Source organism: Mytilus trossulus, chromosome 14 (assembly GCF_036588685.1).
Source record: "Mytilus trossulus isolate FHL-02 chromosome 14, PNRI_Mtr1.1.1.hap1, whole genome shotgun sequence".
NCBI classification, from domain to species: Eukaryota; Metazoa; Mollusca; class Bivalvia; order Mytilida; family Mytilidae; genus Mytilus; species Mytilus trossulus.
The window spans coordinates 61,766,467-61,782,943 of NC_086386.1; the positions used below are offsets into that span (position 1 = coordinate 61,766,467).

At 32.6% G+C, this 16,477-nt stretch overlaps 1 protein-coding gene across 1 annotated transcript; it reads left to right on the plus strand.

Annotated features, from left to right (window-relative positions):
• Positions 1-688: 688 nt before the first annotated feature.
• Positions 689-6,051, plus strand: LOC134696546 (uncharacterized). The gene is made up of 5 exons (XM_063558394.1): positions 689-799; positions 1,897-2,028; positions 3,428-3,553; positions 4,128-4,156; positions 5,993-6,051. Exons 1-4 carry the CDS (start codon positions 739-741, stop codon positions 4,139-4,141), a joined length of 333 nt encoding a protein of 110 aa, XP_063414464.1. The 5' UTR covers positions 689-738; the 3' UTR covers positions 4,142-4,156; positions 5,993-6,051.
• Positions 6,052-16,477: the final 10,426 nt, after the last annotated feature.

Below are 16,477 nucleotides of genomic sequence, written 5' to 3' on the forward strand. Positions count from 1 at the left end.
TAATTTACTTATATACATTTGAAAAAGATGTAATTAGTATAAATATTTTTTTGTAAATAGGCAAAGACATAATATCCTTTCAAAATGAATTAAGTTGCCGAAAGAAACCAAATAAACACCCTAAAGAAACAAACGGGAAAGTTCAATTATGATGGCAAACATGTTAAAATAACATGCAGAATAGGAAAACTAGAAAACTACAGAAAACAAACAGAAACGCAAATTCGAAATCCTCACCTCGTAGCCTCCAACTTTCAGTCATTCATTCATAGGTGTAATTCCGACCGTATTAAGATCTATAATGCAATAATTGTAACGAAATTTCTTGTATTTTATGTGTTGTTTCATGTCAGTTAAACGCACCAGAGCGGTCATGTACTGTCTCAATTTGTTGGAACGATACCTTTGATGATTGAAAATGATTTTATCATTGTAAATATAGATATGTTGCTATTAAAAATATTTTATCTGTAGAAAGCAGTGGTTATATTTCTATTATTGAAATTTCATAAAGATAATAAAACCAACGTCCTTTGCCTTTGGTTGTCAAGGACGTTTAGCACATCTATCATCATCATGTAATTCCCACGTAGGAACCAATCAAAAACCAACAGCAATAACACTCCCATAATGCAACATAATTTCCTTATTGGTCCATTGATCCGAATCAATATAGATATTTTAGCTACAACAATCGTCTTATCCGGCATCCTCTGAATTACCTTTCAATTAGTTAATATGGAGAAAACAGCTCTGATCGTTTTAGTAGTGGCAATAACAATGATTTGTCAGTCTAAAGGTAAGTGTTTATTGTAAAGGATTTTTTGATAATGATAAAAGATACAAATATATATCGATGTACGCAGAGGTTGTTGCATACATGTAGCTTATTGGTTGGTTTAACAAATCAAATTCAAGCACAACTTAACATGCTTCTCTTTCATGAATTTGACCTACCGAAATAGACTATTTACCGGATTTTTATCACATAAGCAACACGACGGGTGCCACATGTTGAGCAGGATCTGCTAACCCTTCTGGAGCACCTGAGATCACCCCTAGTTTTTGGTGGGGTTCGTGTTGTTTATTCTTTAGTTTTCTATGTTGTGTCATGTGTACTATTGTTTGTCTGTTTGTCTTTTTTCATTTTTAGCCATGGCGTTGTCAGTTTATTTTCGAATTATGAGTTTGACTGTCCCTTTTGTATCTTTTGTCCCTCATTTTTAAGTTTTAAATACATTGTGCAACATGTTTAACATAAGTGCACCATTTGTTCACTGATTACTGTCAATTTGTACGATTTCCATATTCTATTCATCAACGTCTTTTGAATAATTGATATTCTTTGAGGAATAGGATTTTTCGGCTCGTCTTGTTAAATTGTTGTTAAAATATTTTTCTGTGAAGAGATTTTGTGGGTTGTTTCTTCGTCGTTTTATATCTGGACTGAAAGGCAATAAACAAGTAAATTTAGCAAACATCGAAATTATATCGGAAGGAAAGTATTGTTCAGTATTGTTTTCCGATACCAATCAATTTATTGTGATTTATAATTTAATTTCATCCTTTTTTTAAGAAACACTAACACATAATTGTATCAAAATGTTATTCAATACAAATGTTTAAAACAAAGTACGTTTATAACTTAGTTTAGATATGTGAAATAATTGACAGTTTTTATTAAGAATCTGACTTTAATTGTTACTTTTTTCTGTGGAGTGATTTTGCAGGTTGTTTCCCTTTTGATCGTTATACTTCTGGTCATTGTCTTAACTATCTAGTTAAAGCAGTGATCAATTCAACACGGTTATAATATGCTTCCTATTGAAGATTTTCGTAGTATTACAGGGTTTGATTTACTTATCATCTCTAAAATAATTTGTTATTAAATTACAGGCAAATCGAACTTTGCATGTACCGAACGAGGTGGAAATTGTTCAGATTCTAACACATGTCCATATTTTGGAGGTAATGTGGAAAAACTATCTGTCAGGTGCAATTGTGGGAAGGCATGTTGCAAATGTACTGGTAAGTAACGAATTTATTTTGCAATAATTATTGTAACATTGATTATCGACCAGCATAACTAATGTCAAGGCCTATATGCTAGCCATGAATACAAATGTGAGAAATGAACGGTTCACATACGCAAAGCTTAATAATTTTGAAGATATTCTGTGGCTTCCATATTTTCAACATTTAAATTTAAAATTTAATTCGGTAAATATAATCAAAATATGGAATTTTCATGATATAAACTAAAAAAACATTAGTTTACCAATGTGCAATCTCTAAAATTGTTAAAGAACAGACAAATGAAGACAACAACCGAAAACGAAGAGACATATACAAACTTTAAGATACGCGCGACCGAGTGCGTCAACAGTGTAAACGTATTCTGTAATGCACGCTAAGATGACCAGTCTTACACTTTCTCTCTTGGCAATGTAATATGAACTTATGCGCAAACAAAGTCAGTTGAATTGTTATGCTAATTTGTCGTTATTTTCGTCTTTAATAGGAGGGGCATTATGTTTTTCTGTATATGCGTCCGTCTGTCTGATAATCAATTCCTCTCGTATCGGGTAAACTTAAATTTTTGTTTTCAGTAGGATACAGTGTTTTAGTGTAGTTTGTTGTCATGTCAACTTTGAACACATGTTCATTTTGGAGTGAACTGTTAAGTAGTTATCAGATTTAAAATATTGATCAATCTGTATAGTCCCCGAGCATCGTAATAAAACAGATAGGAAATTATGTTCAATAGAAGCTTATTCTTATCGGTTTCGTTTTCAAATAGTTTACATAAAATCGTTTATAAGTTTAATAGTATTAAAACTGTAAAAATAATACACTAGACTATATCAATCAATGGTCAGAGCAGTCTAAAATCTGGTCACAGGTGAATTTTAACCAGTCATAATGACTGGTTATCAAGTTTACTTGCTGCATAGGTTAGGACTGCACCCATCTGTACGATGTTGTTACAAGATGTTATAATTTTGATTTGCTATTCCTTTACAGTTGAGACAAACAATGATATTGTGTTCGTTTACCTTATGAATAGAATAATGATATTAATTTAATCAATAAAAAAGAAAACTGTCCAGTATAAACAAACTGACACATGTAATACTTTATTGGTGCTGCATATTCGGAAGTAGTTATCCAGGATGTATTTATCCCGACCGACCAATTAAGTACATATCAGTTTAGAATGGTTAGGTTTTTTATCATTTTTTTTCCAGTTCAACTTTACATAACTGGTGGTTTTGTTTTATTTTGTTTTATTTTGTTTACCTTTTTTGTGATTCTGGTATATTTGCACCTTTGAAATATGAACTTAGATTAAACAAATCTTTTTATTCATCACAAAGCTGTTTCCGATATGAGAAATCTTTTTAATCCCTTATCCGTTTATATCTAGACACATGTCCTGATGGTTCTACGTGTATGAGCGAAGGTGAAACCTGTGATGGAACCAAAGATATAAGCCGCTGTTGTGGCAACAGGTTTTGTTGTACACCAACTGCGATAATTGGACCGGATCCATGTAAGTAATATGGCTATAAAAAAATCACAAAAACAAAATGTTAGGAGTAGGATGGACATATCTAGTTAAGTGCAATAGATTGAAAAATAATAATACATAATCAAATGAAAAATATTAATAATCGATCAACAAATTAAACGTAAAACAAAAATCAAACATATGAATATTTGTCTTTCAGAAAATCTTCAAAAAAAATAAAAAGAATTCATCGAAAATTATGACTGCCTTTATAAAAAGAATACATGAAAGGGAAATCAAAAACCTTTCTTCAAAGAACGTCAGACATATTTACGGATGAATACAGTACTAAAAATAAGTTCAACTGCAAATTCAATAACTAATTATTATGATGCTTTGATGATATGTACTGTAATCCCATTTAACTAAGTTGGCATTAGATGGATTTGGCAATTTCTTTTAGGTTATATTTGATTAATAGCTTTTTAACATGACGTTTTCGGTCCTTATATTTCTACGCATTTCACATATTCGGCTTGGAGTGTTTCTGGTGAATGTAAATCCAGAGAAGCGCTTCGGACGTATGAAATTGATCAAGTGTTTTGCTTTTTTACAGGGAAAGTGCTGTGATGGATTGCAATGTTGGTAAGTTTAAGATAACAAACCAAATAATATGATTTCTTTGTATTTAAGTTATTTAAGGAATTATGTTCATTATATATCATTCTTCTTAGAATAAGTCAAAATTATGCTCAAGATGAATTTGCTTGTAGGTAGTTACTTTGACCGACATGTAAGATATTTAATGAATGGTTATTATTTATTTTGAATTTATTGATTCATAAAATTAATTGAGCGGATTATGTAAAATGTAAACGGTAAAAAGTTAATGTAAGGTTCAAAATGAAAAAAAGTAGTTCAGGTAAAAGGGGCGTGTCGCCATAAAAATTGACAAGTTGAAAATAAAATACTTTTAACCAATTAGAAGACAGTAAATTCACCAAATAGATATAGGAAGATGTGGTGTGAGTGCCAATGAGACAACTCTCCATCCAAATAACAATTCAAAAATTAAACCATTATAGGTTAAAGTATGGCCTTCAACACGGAGCCTTGGCTCACACCGAACAACAAACTATAAAGAGCCCCAAACCATTTAAACGGGAAAACCAAGGGTCTAATTTAAATTAACAAAACGAGAAACGAGAATCACGTATATATTACATAAACAAACGACAACTACTGTACATCAGATTCCTGACTTAGGACAGGTGCAAACATTCAATCAAAAAACGTATGATTACACAATGAACGAATACATTTGATCTGCGATATCTGAATACAAATGCACAGTTAATTAAATATTAGAGACAAACATTCATGACCAAAAAGCTAACAAACAAATTCAAACACACTGAGAAATATTTAACCAATCAATGTTCACTTTAGATAATCTTGAAGTTTATACAAATGTTGTAAGAATAAGTGAAAAATTGAAGATATTAATGTATTTATTTAATATTGAGGTTTAAACATAATATTGATATGTAGTGTTCAGGCCATGCAACAGTATACACAATATATAGGATAAGTGGCACAAACCCTCTCCCACAAAATGATGTGAATTCAGACATGTTGGCAGTTTCTGTTCAGGTTCAGGAAACGAACAAAAAATTGGCTCCCAATTCAATGTGTTTTGAAACATCTAAATCATATGTCTGTCAAGTACATCATTAGCGGTTGCTTTTTTTCCCTATCTTCCTGTTGTTGTTTGTGACATATACAACTTTACGGTTTTCTGAAGATTGGAATATTGTGTGCAAAGCCAAACTACGTATATACAAATAGCAAGAACAACTAAATGATTTATATTTCCTTACAGTATGTGCACGTAAAACTAGATTCTTTTGACTAACAATGCATGATAAATATTTAAATAATTTAAAAATAAAAAAGACCGAAGATGTGGTATGATTATGAATGAGACGACTTTCCACCTGAGACCAAATGACATAGATGCTTACAACTATAGGTCACCGTACGGCCTTCATCAATGAGCAAACCGGCTATGACAAATGTAAAACAATTCAATCGAGAAAGCTAAAGGCTTGATTTAGGTTAAAAACAATGAACCATGAAACAAATATGATATACAGCAACAAACGAGAACTACTGAATTACAGGCTTCTGACTTTAGACAGGCACATACAGAATCTGGCGGGGTTAAACATGTTACCAGGGCCCAGGCTTCCTGCTAACATGGGACAGTGGGGAAACAAGGCAAAATATGAACAAACTATAAAAATCAGTTACAAACCTTACACAAATGCCTGATTTTCTGTTTGAATACTTTTTTAATTTTGTTTTCACAGAAACTTTTGGATTTTCAAATTCTAGTATCATTAAAATAAGCATCTTTAACAGTAGCATTCATACGTCAATGATATCATGTATGATAAAGATACGATCTTATCGTTTCAGTGAGAAAAGTGGACGTTGACCTAAATCTTGATGCTGACAGAAGACAACATTTAGTAAAAAATATCTACAGTTATAATGAAATAATAAAAATTGTATGATATTGATTATTGTGATTATGACACACGTTTCACGGATAAATTTCGACACCAAAAAAGTTAAAAGCCAAATGGATATTTCAAACTCAAAATTCACAAATACAAAACTGTTAGTTGTCGTAAATGCCGTGCATTGTTTTGTTCATTACTATGTCCTTCTATGCATATTTTCTTTTCGTAAATGCCATTTATATTTAAATTCTAGCTGTCGGCGAGTGGTCTTAGAAGTTCATTTACAGTAATTATTAGCCTTTTAACATTGAGTAATTGAGTACGAATGCAGCACGTTACAAGTTTCTTTAGACTCCAATCTTGATAGATTAAAATTGCAAATTTTCCTGCATAAAGTCACGGCTTCTCACAACGCAATTCAACTTCCTCCAACAATAAAATGAAGCCGCCATGATAAAGTCAAGAATGCTCATCTTACGCCACTTCTTATGTCGTTTCTTATGTATGATGGACAGTACAAGTTATATCCTTCATAACTTCTTCTGTATCATTGAAAGTGCAAGTCACATCCTAAAGTCACTGCTTGTATCTGATGAATAACACGATATATATCCTAATTTCAATCCGTGTGACTGTATAATTGATATATTCATTTATTTTCGCAAGTATCAATTTTAGTGGATCGAGGAAAATTTGTATTTTCGTGGATATTTGATTTTGTTGTTTTTCCAATCTCTGTGTAGTAAAATTTACGCGAGCCTTTTCATTTATTGGGACTTAACATAATATAAATATATTGAACTAGTTTTATCAACTTCTTTTTAACTGACATGATAAACGAAATAAAGTTGAACTTATGTGTATTCGTGAAACTTTCTATAAAATGGATGTGTATAACTAAATTGATAGTTTCATGCTCGTGTTTAAAATTTCGCCAATCTACATTTTTAACTCATGCGTTTGAGTTATCGTTCTTTGGAAAGATTAATCTCTTTACTTTATATTATTAAAATGTAGGTTTTCATTATAAGGTTGTATATGAATATGTCTGAATTGCATAATAAGGTAATATCTTATGATGAAACGTAAATAGGGTTATTATTATTTCACTGTGTCTTCACGGCTGTTGTCTGCTCTATGGTCGGGTTGTTGCCGCTTTGACACATTTCCCATTTCCTTTCTTAATTTTATTGATTCCTCGAAATGATTTGCATAGCGGAAAATGGGGCGTAATTACGTTGTCAATCAACGGAAGAAAACAAAAGGGTAAGCAAACTGAAAATTGCCCAGAGCTCAGACGTAAAACTGTGAGCTTCTCAAGAATTAATATTAGGTTAATATTTTAGTAGATAATTATTGCCTATATTCTTATACAATTTTAAGTCATTAAGGGCATACGATACCGTTTTAGATCCTGTATTTAAAAGTTCGTGAAAATTTGCATATAGGCTATTTTTTACCTGATTAAATCAAATATGTAATACAAAATATACCTTCATGTGCTACTTTTTGAGTAAAATGAGGTCGACATTTTGTATAATTGTTCAAAATTCAGATTTGTGCCCGTAATTTCTTTTTCGAAAGAAAGACATAACTTTTTTTTTATAAAGGATAAACACAAATTGTTTTTTGTTAAATAATCGTATGTACACTGCTCTCAACTCCCTACATGTAATTATTTCTGTTGTGTATGTATTCATGTATATCATCTAATTGTAACAAGACATGATGTATCATATTATAAACAAATATTTACTCACCATATCTTTGAAATTAATCCTTATTGGGAATCAAAATCATTAATCCATTTTATTTATGAATGAACTACACATGTATCCCTTTAACAAATCGCACGTGGTAAATGATCACTCGACCAGAAATTTAATGTAATTGAAATTAACATAACAAAAGACGTTATGTACGATAAAATTGAAACTGCTTAATAAATACAGGTAGCCTTTGTGAGAAATAAATAATGATAAAAACATACTTTATTCAAATAATTATATATGGTGAGAGGTATAGATGTATAGATCGATAAGGACTACATGTACAGGTACATTTGTACAAGGATAGATAATATTTATAAAGGTGGATGTTAATAATTTATAGTGGGAGTTTTTTTTTCTCATTTGCTTTTTCCCCGACAAATGAGTCTGTAAAAAATGGGGCCCCCTTAGTTGTTCCCGGGGCAACTGAGGGTTGATGTAACAGGTGATTATTAATAAAATATGTTAAATATTAAAAAAAAAAAAAAAAAAAAAAAAAAAAAAAAAAAAAAAATAATCGGTAATTTCTGTATTTTATAAGTATCCTAAAAAATTATGCATTTTTAAAATCAGAAATAACTCATATTTATCAAATGTTCATGAATTGAGGAAAATACGTAATTTTTGCTGCATGTTTACCAAAATTTAAAAAAAATCCTCTTTTTACAGTTTTATAAAATTTGGGTCACATAATCTCTCTTCAAAATGAAACAAACTGCTGTTTTGAAAAATAGGGGTCCATGAACTCGTTTTCAAATTAAATCAGTTTGAATGATAAAAATCAGTCGAAAAATGCATCTTTTCCCGATATGTCACAGTTTGACGTCGCGAAAATAGCATTTTACGTTAGCAACGTCGTTACCTCCCCTGTAACTGTATCGTATGCCCTTAAGCGATGAAGTTTGCGACTTCGAAATAACAGAATCTAGGATTTTACGTTGAGAGATATAAATTTAAAGTCCGGGGATTTGCCCTTAGCTAAAATTGATGTTACCGTTATTAATATTAAATACCGGGTTTGGAAAAATTAACTGACAGACAGCTAGCAGGTTAATTGTTTTACATGTATTTGTATTTCATCAGCTGTACTGATTTATTTATTTATTATTCATAAATATCTATGTGAATAAATTATATTGATTTTGTACTTTGATTTCGTGAATTACTTGCCATCATGTTCTTTTCTTAAAGTATTAAAACCGCTCGGAGGCAAAATTTCACGGCAGTGGTGGCAGTGGTACTTTCTTAGCCGTTTTTGATTTTTGATTGTAGAACATAATGTTTATTTTTAAAACGTAATGTAAAGCAAATTTTTATTCGTAAGTTTAAAGTGAAATTTTTGAATAAAAAAACAGCTGACTATTTTGTTGTTGTTTTTACGGTTGAAACCTACTAATAAGTGAAGTATACAGGTTTCGTTGTAAAATATATAAAGAGGAATAAAACCTACTAAGTATTGAAGTCTACAGGTTTTTCTGGTTTTCACATATGCATAGCCTTTTATGGTTATAGAATATTTTGTAAAAAAAACTACAAAGCAGTGAAGTCCTCAGGTTACATATTTAGTAATACGTTATATATATTATGTACTTGAAAAAAGAGCATCGCTCTGTTAAAAATGGCCAATGAAAATCGCCCTGGTCTAATAACACGTTCAATGGGGGAAAATGTCATGAGATATTCAGAAGTAGCATTGCATCAAGTCTTATTGCATGGTACGTTTGATTCCATGGACGATGATAATTTTGATTGTCGTTCAGTACATTCTGACATGGGTCGAATTGAGTACAACTAAATAAAGGGTAAGGAAAATACAGAAAAAGGGAATGACACAAAGTAGATGTCAAGGTGAAAGAGGTTTACATACAAGTACGGTAAGAAATGATGGTTTTCGAAGGTCGTATATAGAACTTGAGGCCTTTAAGTCAGAAAACAGGTCACTAGCGCTTGATATTTATCATTTAAGGAAGCAGGTAGATTTAAACTTGATTTAATCAAACATGAGCTTGAAACAGTCAGACGAACACTTGGTATGAAAAAGGGTAATTTACAGTCAACTAATAAGGAGCTTGCCGATAATAAATATGAGCTATCTAAATTAAGAAGCGACTTACAAGAATATCAACAGGTTAATTATCAGTATCAAAGGGAAATAGAAGAACTCCGAAAAGATGTGGCAAAACAGAACGGAATAAATGATAATTATGGGTGTTCAAAAACAGGTATGCATGAAGCAAATAAAAGTTCCTTTATGTATGAATACAATAATGTACAGGGAACATAGCTATTCATAATATCGTATTAATCATGTTTCTAATAGAAACTTAAACGTGCAGTATGAAATCCAGTCACAAGTATTACAGGTACTAATAGCTCTGGTATCATCCAAATGAGCCTGAATATAGATAACCATATTACAACGGAAAAAGCGATTTATTGATAATAGTTTTGAAATAGTTGACACTGATCTTGACCCAGCGATGATAGATGTTGTAATTGATAGGATCAGGTCGGTAACTTTTGAGGGCTCCTCTAAGTAATGATGGTGAAAAGGTCAAAGATGTAGTTGATGCAGTGCAGAAGTAACTGCGATGAGTAAATCTGTATTTTTTTAAATACCGGAAGCTAAGCTTCCATCATAACTAGAGGCTACGTGATTTGGTGGTTGCAGAAGCCGGTAAAAGGATGACAACTTTAGGTGAAGCAGAAGTTTTTGTTGAAATAGGACCATTATATTTTTTGTGGTCAATTTATATGGCTCCCATATGTGATGATTAGTTATTAGGCTGTGATGTTATTGATGAAAAAGACATTATTATTAATACAAAAAGGGGATTCGAAATTCAAGGGGTCTGGATTGATTGTGATGTGCAGAGAAGATCAGACAATGTAGCTAGAATTTTATTAAAAGACACTGTAACTATTCCTCCTAATTCCTAATGAATTTTAGAAGGTCATGGGGTAAATTATGAAACCAGAGATACTAGGTATGGTTGTATTGAGCCACGCGTAGGTTAATGCGGTTTCAAATCGATTTTTGGTGATTGCATCGAAGTCTCATCTATTACATCATTTTCGAAACTATACGAATTTTGATTGGCTAAATCGGACGTTGGGAGAATTTGCTATGGAGTGGTTATTTTTTGGCTACGCCGAATCCAAAGATTTATCAACTTGTTGTTTTTCGACAACAGCATTGCGACGTTAACAATATTTTAATCCATGACCATTGTTCCCTTGAATACTTACAGTCTTAAGTAAGAAAATCGCCAAAATCTAAGATTCATCAACGTCAATGTTTAGCTTGTCACGCCACACTCATTATCATCAGCTGTTGAGCACCTTGTCACAGAAGTAGGCAAGTGGAAATCACATTTTGCATACATTTTGAGGTAAATACGTTGTAATTTGTAACTCTTTATCACCGGTACCCATTTCTTCTTATTGAATTTGTTGAAGTGAATCAAAACATTCATAATTAATCATTTATTTCGATAAACGGTGACGAAAACCGTTGATTTTATGAATCAATCAATCAATCAATAAGGTTAGCTAAATGGAAACAATGCTCGGAGAAAGATTGTTATAATATTAGTTATATTAGACTTTATTTTTTCCAAGCTAACTGTTACATAATAGTACCCCCCCCCCGCCCCTTAATTCCCCCTTGGTTTAGTGTATGCAATAAATTGATACTATTCATTTATATATACATAGCTCCATAACTTGGGTAGTTAGGGGTGTACCCCCTATATTATTATATCCACACAGTCTACTCTCCTTAGGCTTAGTCTTTTTTTTTTTAACTTTTATACACCAGTCCACCCACACAAATGAACAGTGTTGGTGTTTTTTTACATGTTAAACAGAGAATGACATTATTTCAATTTAGAATTATTTTTTTTCATTGTGATTTGAGCATGAATTTTATGAATACAAAACTTGCATTTGTTTCACAAGTAGTATTATATCCATTGTCATTTTCTAAGTTTATGAGATATATCATTGGAAAGAGACAACCTTGTACTATAACACTATGCCTTTCTTCAGGACTTGATATGGTCACATGTTTTTTTTTAAATTGAGGTCAAAGGTCATCTTTACAAATCTGTGATAATTTTGAAGGAAGTTCGAAGACATATTTTTTTCTATTTCTAAATTATACTTGAATAGAAACGATACTGTTTTAGCTTTAGTAATGTTTGTTATTATACTATGAAAGTAATTTTATACGTGGGGTACCAATTTTCGTGGTTTTCGTGGAAGATTTTATCCACGAATGTAAGTGCCCAACGAAATAAAATAACCATTGTCTAAATCAAGACATGGAAAGATCCCAATCGGTAGGTTTGACTACTGATATGATCTAGAGAATATATTGAATAAAGCCAAATCTGAGAATACTTTAAAAGAAATCATAGAACTACAACAGCATGCAGGATAATACCCATTTAATCTTTAATAACCTTAACTGTACAACTTTTGATCTTTTAATTCTCTTAAAAAATATTTTTGATCGATGAAAGTCAGGTTTCCGGTATTGATATATTAGTATGATAAAGTGTTCACTTTGCAATTTCCTCAATCCAGACTATTTGTAACCTTCGTTTCTAAAAGCTGTCTGCTGTCTTCAGGGACAGAGCTGCAACTCTCCGTTTGCCATCTGATGCATCCATCTTTTCTGCTGAAGCAGAAGCAATAATTTTGGCTTTGAAATTTATTGCTTCCTCAGATAAATCCAAATGTATTATATGTTATGATTCACTTTCATGCTTACAAGCTATACAAAATACTAAAATTAAAAACCCAACAATTCTCAAAATTTTATATGTAATGAGAATTTAAACGTTCTTCTGCATGTGAAAGAAATAATATTTCTATGGGTTCCGAGTCATGTTGGAATCCTTGGAAACACAACTGTAGACCTTGAGGCAAAGAATGCCCTGGGTGACCCTTTATCTTACTGTGATATACCATATACTGATTTTAAATCTAATATTAGAGAATATGTTTTTAATGTAATGAAAAATGAATGGAGTAAAAAGAGGATAATAAATTACATGAAATTAAACCTAATTTAGGCAAATCTTTTAATAATTTTATGTGCAGAAAAGATCAGTGTGTTATTTCTAGATGTCGTATTGGTCATACTAGAATAACACACGAGAATATTTTAAAAAATGAAGATGAACCACAATGTGTACCTTGCAACTGCAAGTATACTATTAAACATGTTTTAATTAATTGTATTGACTTTGCTGATATTCGTAAGAAGCATTTCAACCAATAAGGATCTATTTAGATATGAAAATATTAAAATTCAGTTAAAAATGTCTGTTCCTATGGCAATTTTTTGTCGATATGTCATACGGTTTTTGAAAATAAATAAAATAAGCCAAAATCTAAATTTAGAATATGACCTTGACCTTTGACCTTGACCTCATTTTTTATTTTTTTGGACCAAGGACCTCAAATCTAAAGACCCTATGTCTTTATCACCTATGGTTTACCTTTTGGAAATGCATATCACTTAATTAAATGGAAAAGGGGGAATAACTCTCATAAGGCGTCTCCGTAAAGCTTCGGTTCAAATGAATATCCTAATCCTGAAGAGGTAACGAGCAGTTTGTTAAAAAAAAATTGTCGTAATCGTTAACGGTTGCGAAGGAGTAGTGGCCACAAGAAAAACAGTGTTTGGGGAGATACAATGTAACTCTTACAACGTAAAGTATTTTGTTACGCAGTTGTGATTTTTTAAAGCGTATAAACTATACAATATCATATTCCAAACATCTAAGCGACATCTTTTGAAACATCAATACTACGCAAGAAATAAATTAGGCGGAAGAAAAAAAAAATATAAATCAATTGCTTTTAAAAAGCAATTGTGCACGGTCTTTCCCCCTTTGAAATTGATTATTTGTTTGGTTTGGAAAGTTTTTATTTTATTTTAGGTACAGCGCGCGCCAGATATAGGCATTGAGAGCCTAGTGCCCGTGTTTAAACACATGAGACCTAGCCTCTGTGAACACTTGAAAACGGCATTGAGAGCCCAGTGCCCGTATTTAAACACATGAGACATAGCCTCTGTGAACACTTGAAAACGGCATTGAGAGCCTAGTGCCCGTGTTTAAACACATGAGACCTAGCCTCTGTGAACACATGAAAACGGCATTGAGAGCCCAGTGCCCGTGTTTAAACACATGAGACATAGCCTCTGTGAACACTTGAAAACGGTATTGAGAGCCTAGTGCCCGTGTTTAAACACATGAGACCTAACCTCTGTGAACACTTGAAAACGGCATTGAGAGCCCAGTGCCCGTGTTTAAACACATGAGACATAGCCTCTGTGAACACTTGAAAACGGAATTGAGAGCCTAGTGCCCGTGTTTAAACACATGAGACCTAGCCTCTGTGAACACTTGAAAACGGCATTGAGAGTCCAGTGCCCGTGTTTAAACACATGAGACATAGCCTCTGTGAACACTTGAAAACGGCATTGAGATCCTAGTGCCCGTGTTTAAACACTTGAGACCTAGCCTCTGTGAACACTTGAAAACGGCATTGAGAGCCCAGTGCCCGTGTTTAAACACTGAGACCTAGTCTCTAGGAACACGTGAAAACGGGTCCGTGCAACATTTTAGTTGTATTGAAATTATGATATTTGTAGGAACATGCAAGGATATATACACGCCTATAAAAAAATCCTTACATCTTCCTTTATAAATGTTTTTTTTTATAGGGTTTCCCAGGATGTGTGTCTTATTTACTTATTAATCTTATAGTCCGGCGGCTTTGTGAAATATTGTGCATATCCTGTTACAAGCATGAAATTTGGCATAGACCTTCCTCAACTATTACTCTTTTATTTCAGATAGGGAGGCATTTGAAAAAAATGTCTCACTTCCGGTAAAATTCAAAATGGCGGACGTCGTACTTAAATCAGCCCAATATCGAAGGCTAGCGTGTAAAAATGTCCTATTATCATGCTACTATCATAATATTTGGTACAAACCTTTGTGTTTTACTACTTTTGGATAAATTAAATAGATTAGATGTCTTCAGAAACCCCACTTCCGGTTAAAATCCAATATGGCGGACATTGTACTTAAATAAGCTTATTTTTTAGGGAGGGTAATTGAAATGTGTTTTAACGTATTGCTACTATAATTATATTGTGTATGAACCTTTCTTTGGTGCTTCTGATGGAGAAAATGTATAAGACATATGTCTTAAAACCCCTTTCTTCCGGAAGTATCCAAAATAGCGGACAGAGAAATGTCAATTTTTTATTCAAATTTTCAACTTTTTTCAAAATGTAAAGAAAATGATTTTATTTTGTGCTGGTCACTTAACTTTTGGCTTTAAGTTATCCTCAAAACCACTTATTCTAGCATGTTGTAAATGCTAAGATATAAAGTTGACACTTCCGGTAAAAATATGACGTAAATTTCAAAGATGAGTCCTCAATCTATTTCTTCGATGTAGAGTTTTGGATAGATTGATTTAAACAAAAGAAAATCACTATAGTACTAAAAATTATTTAAAATTACTACTATTTGGCCAAGAATACATGCTTATTCACAGTCACCACCACATGCACACAAGGCAGTGCACGGGAGACCCGATTTTACACATTAAAAATAACCGCGGCATCCTTTCTTACATCCATAATGTACAAGCTTTTGAAAAAAATGATGAGGTCTCAGAAAGAGTTTTTTTTTCAAAGGGGCCCTCTTTGTCCCTTCGCAATCCATTAGTGACAAGACTAGGTAGCATAAGAGTCAATCCAGAGCTCGTCTCACTAAACACCTGCATTAGTATATTACGTTTTACATGCTTGAAAAGACTAGAACAAGTCGTGGGAATAGCCTCACTTAAAATGAGTTTCCCTTTTGTGCAAAAATTGACTTTTTTGCTTCGTTAATCATGTTAGATCTGATAAGTTTGTGTGATCTTACAGTAAAACCCCGGTGATTTAGGCTGATCAATCATCATTCTTTATGTTAAAGTCACATCTTCAAATACCACCAATGTCTCCCACGCAGTCTTTTTTTTCCTTTTCAAGCAAAGAGAGAACAGTATCACAACCCGTCATAAGATATGGGTCAGAAATAAAAGTGTGTGATCACTCATTGCCTGGTGCATTTGAAAGGCCATTGATAGATATTAATCCAAAGATTTTTGCCTCCCCAAATACAATCCATAGTTCGTCTGCCCCTATGTCACGGAATAGCGAAACAGTAGTGACAGCATCATCAGTGGATTTTAATCATGCCTCGTATAAGTGCGTGTTTCACTGCATCAGACACATGCACCATGATTTCAGTGTCAGTCTCTTTATGTGAACATGGTGCTACACTTAAAATACATCACGTGGTGAATAAGATAGAATATCCTGAGCATTTGTTGCTACTACTACCATACTCATCAAAGACTTTATCCACTCTTGTTACAGTCTCAAGGTATTTTATTAAGGTAAGGACATAATACCCAATCATCATACTCGTTAGGAAACACCTTGAAACTGTAACAACAGTGGATGTAGTGTTGGATGTGAACATAGACAATACTGGTAGTTTGAAAGCTGCTAAAAGAAGCAAGGGCAACATTAAGGGGAAAGGGAATACACAGACGAACCCAGGATTAAAACATCCTCAAAATTGGAA